Consider the following 3945-nt stretch of genomic DNA (forward strand, 5'->3'; position numbering starts at 1 on the left):
ATTTTTTCAAATTTGTAAAAAAATATGTAAAAATTTTGCTAAAAATTATAAAAACCTGTTAATTGAAAAAATAATTAATTGATTAATCGATTTGCAAAACAATCGTTATTTGCAGCCCTAATTTAAACACATTTAGCATTTATTTATTGGCATGTGTGGAAATGTGAGACCATTACCATATTAGGTGGCTACATCCATGGATAAATCACTTTCCTTCCAAACCAAGGTGAAGTGAGTGGGTGAAAAATGCTATTTAGTGTGAGTTTTTGTTTGTTTTTTTCCCACTCAAAATATTTGTTTAAAATAGAATTTAAAAAGTCCCAATTTTTTGCTCATCTGCATTTACCTGAATTTCAATCTAAGGCTTTATACGGCAACAGAAAAATCTTAGAAACAAAAATTCTTTGTTTTTTGTTTTTTCATTAGTTTATTCTAGTCAGAAAATCCAATTACCATAACATGCACAGAACTATCGCTCCTGTTATGAAACCACTTATCAAACAACTCTCTCTAATTATAATTCAGCCTTATGTAACAGCTTTTATTTTAATGGTGAAGTGTGGAACTTGTTTTTCTGGCTAGGAAGAAGCAATGATGCTGCGGTTGCTCGGCTCCCGTGGTAGCAATAACCTTCCAACGCCGCTTGCAGCTTTAATCTATCTAGTTCCTTTTTCCTGCTTTTTAGATGCATTAATAGCCTTCTTGCTGGTGCATTATTCTATTGTTGCATTTAGACCTTTTTGTACAGTAATTTCTCCAGATGAACACAATAAAATCTGGTTGATAGCTGGACATTTTAGATAATTTCTCTTAGCTGTAAGTCCTGATCTATGACCTCAGGCTGCTGGTCTCCTTTGGCTGCCCCACACATACTTTGTTCAGCTGACCCTGTTTTATAGTTAGAACATTACTCGACCATTATTTGAGTTTGTTGACAACACTATTTTGGCTACTCATTGGGTTCCGTGCAGATCCGTAGAGTGTGGAAATGTTTGGATTATAATGTCTGCTCTTTTGTATATTTTGACATGATTTTCTGATTAATATCACAATGAATTAATGTTGTTTTTGTTTTGCAGAGTTTGGAATGAAGGAGGATCTGAGAAAGATGGAAGCAGGAGGAGTTACCAGCCAAGACCTTTATGTTAAACGTTCGTTTCACCGCTTTTTTCCTTTATGAAACCCTCTGGAACATTCCATTCATTTAACACCTTTTCATTCTATTCATGCAAAATAGCTTCTTAGATTAAATGGAACGGGAAAGCTATATTTTAATATAAAGCACGTTTGTGTTTTTTCTGTCCCACTAACCGTCCGATGAGTTACGTTTATAGAAAGCTAACCTTGTCCCTAATCTGTTCCTCATTTGTATGAAATCAGAAATATCAAACATATTCTCCGTTTTTTTTTTTTCTCTAATAAGGAGCTGTTTTTGCCAGTTATCATGCGAGCGCTGCCCTGGGCTGAACCCACCCTGGTTGTCTTGCTGTTCTATACATGCCTGTGTTTTGCTTGTACAGGTGTCATCCCACGGGTGAAGTCTGGGCGCTTTATGAAACTCCTGCCCGACTACGAGCACATGGACTATAAAGACGTGTACACGCACTGTATGTGGATTGCTGCAGCATGACGGGTTGTGTGTAACAGTATTAAAAAGACTGGCAGTTGAAGCACTGCTGTAGATTCTGTGACGATGGCTCACTTGGCTTTATGCTGCCTTCTAGCTACCAAAAGGGGAGCCAGGTCTTTGGTTTTCTACTTGTGCTGTTTTGCGACTCAGCTATCTTGAACACGGAGTGCAAACTAAAAGCTTCAGTACTCACATCATGAATTTTAGATTTAGCCTTCACTCTTAATGATTTACTTAAAACTTGTTTGTTCAACAAACGACTTCTATGAAAGCCTAAAATTTGCTTGGTTTATTGTGGCTTTTATCTAATCCACATATGGTTAAAACTCTACATACAGTCTTAAATATTTGCATATCCCTCAGCATGTTGCACATGGACTGCACACCTTTTATGAAAAGAAGCTTCTAGCATAATTCCAGATCCATATTTAACCTCTTTTTGCCAGATGTGAAGAAGCTAGCCCACACCTGCCTTTTAAAACGGTCTACAAGTTTTTAGATGAGGGCTTTTCAAACAAGTAATATTTCTGTGCTTTATCAAAAAATAAAAGTTTATCTTGTCACATTTATGTCAAAACGTCCGAGAGCAAAATAAACATACTTGCAAGTATATTAAACCACTTTGAAACATGAGTTCATCAACCATCACGGAAAATATCCCACATGCAGGAGGAACTTCAGCTTTCGGGGGAGAAAATCCCTTTGCAGGCGCACCCATCGCCCAACGCGCCCTGTACTCACGCTGATTTTCTCCTCACGCGAAGCAAAGCGCGTTTTGACAGATGGGGCAGGGACGTACCTCTTCTGTGAGCCTCCTCCTGATTGGCCTGTGCACCTTCGAGAGTGCAGCCATCTGCGAGTAGGGCGGTGTTCTGTCAGATCAGCATACACATAGTAATACGCATGCGAACGCATGCAGAAAGGGACATTTAAACAACTTCTGTCACATTTGCAGATCAGCCTGACAAGATCAGCGTACAATTACCTGTTGTATGACAATCTGACAGGTTAGCTGCTACGTCAGGGTGTGAAGTAGCGAACACAGAAAGCAAGGCTGTCTATGTTTAAAGCAGTTTAGCTTTAAACTCTGTTTACCTCCGACTAAAACGTTTTATTACGTCACGCATTAATAAACTAGCTTACTTGACTTTCAGTAAGTTTTTCTGGTTAGTTTGTGTGTTTACCTTCAACTATAACTTTTTGTGTATCATATCACGAATTAATAAAGTAGCCTAGTAGACTTTCTTCCACTCAGACATATGGAAATGTGAAGTCTTTTGCATGCATATCGATTATGGGTATGCTGGCCTGACACGGTATGCTGATGTTACAGAACAGCAGCAGACAGAAATTTGTGGACGAGTAGAATAGCGTCACACGCTTTTAAACAGAGCGTGCACTAGGAGGAATGGTTTCGTGCATGCTCTCGCACACGTTTATTAGACATTCCCTATTGGGAGCGGGTACAGGTTTGTGCATGTGCACTTTTTTTTTTTTTTTTTAAGTGCAGAGGGTGGGTGTTTTAAAAAATTTGCGAAAAACCTCCAGTATACCTTTAATGCTCTGGTGATTAACTAGTGCGGTGCTGATGGAACCGATAACAATGTGGTGTTTTTGTGCTCTTCTGTTGCAGTGCTTCACCCATATAGACACATTCTAGGTCTTTGGCAGCCTGACATCGGACCTTACGGTGGATTGCTCAACGTTGTGGTTAGTATTTCTCAGTAAGACGAGGAAACCGCAGTAGAGTTAATCGTCTGCCAAATGAAAAGATAAAACCATTTTGTGACAGTTTGTGTATTTATTAGTTGTTGTTTTTTAAAGTTAAGATAAATTCCTCGACCACTGTTTCACATAGGTGGATGGTTTATTCATAATTGGCTGGATGTATCTACCACCTCATGATCCCCGTGTGGAAGATCCGATGAGAAGGCGACCACTTTTTCGCATTCACCTGCTGGAAAGCAAAAAGGCCACTGTGGAGTGTATGTATGGACATAAAGGTCCCCACAAAGGAGACATCCAGGTAAAAACCTGAAAGAAACTCTAAAGATTAACTCTTATTAACCTTATATACAGGAAATTGTTTTGACTCTTGAAAATACTCTTAGTTTAAGGTGGGTTCCTGTAAACTATTATTTGTCTCTGTATTCTCTTATTTTAGACTGTAAAGAAAGATGAATTTTCAACTAAATGTAACCAGACCGATCATCATCGGATGCCAGGAGGCAGACAGGAGGTGAGTCTAACTGTTCCTACCAGATCTTAGATATTAAGACATTTGAACCTCTTTTTACTTCTTACCTTTTTAACAC

General features: G+C 38.7%; 1 protein-coding gene across 2 annotated transcripts in view; it reads left to right on the forward strand.

The window, feature by feature from the left end:
- Positions 1–3945, forward strand: part of fbxo31 (F-box protein 31) — a 15989-nt gene that overhangs the window by 1659 nt on the left and 10385 nt on the right. The window contains exons 2-6 of one of the 2 annotated variants that reach the window (XM_015404342.1): positions 1080–1151; positions 1521–1607; positions 3264–3340; positions 3489–3656; positions 3795–3869. In XM_015404342.1, coding sequence (XP_015259828.1) covers positions 1080–1151; positions 1521–1607; positions 3264–3340; positions 3489–3656; positions 3795–3869 — 479 coding nt within the window. The remainder of the gene's footprint in view (positions 1–1079; positions 1152–1520; positions 1608–3263; positions 3341–3488; positions 3657–3794; positions 3870–3945) is intronic. The other variant, XM_015404348.1, reaches the window with a different exon arrangement.

This window comes from Cyprinodon variegatus, unplaced genomic scaffold (genome assembly GCF_000732505.1).
Source record: "Cyprinodon variegatus isolate N-32 unplaced genomic scaffold, C_variegatus-1.0 Scaffold35, whole genome shotgun sequence".
Lineage (NCBI taxonomy): Eukaryota > Metazoa > Chordata > Actinopteri > Cyprinodontiformes > Cyprinodontidae > Cyprinodon > Cyprinodon variegatus.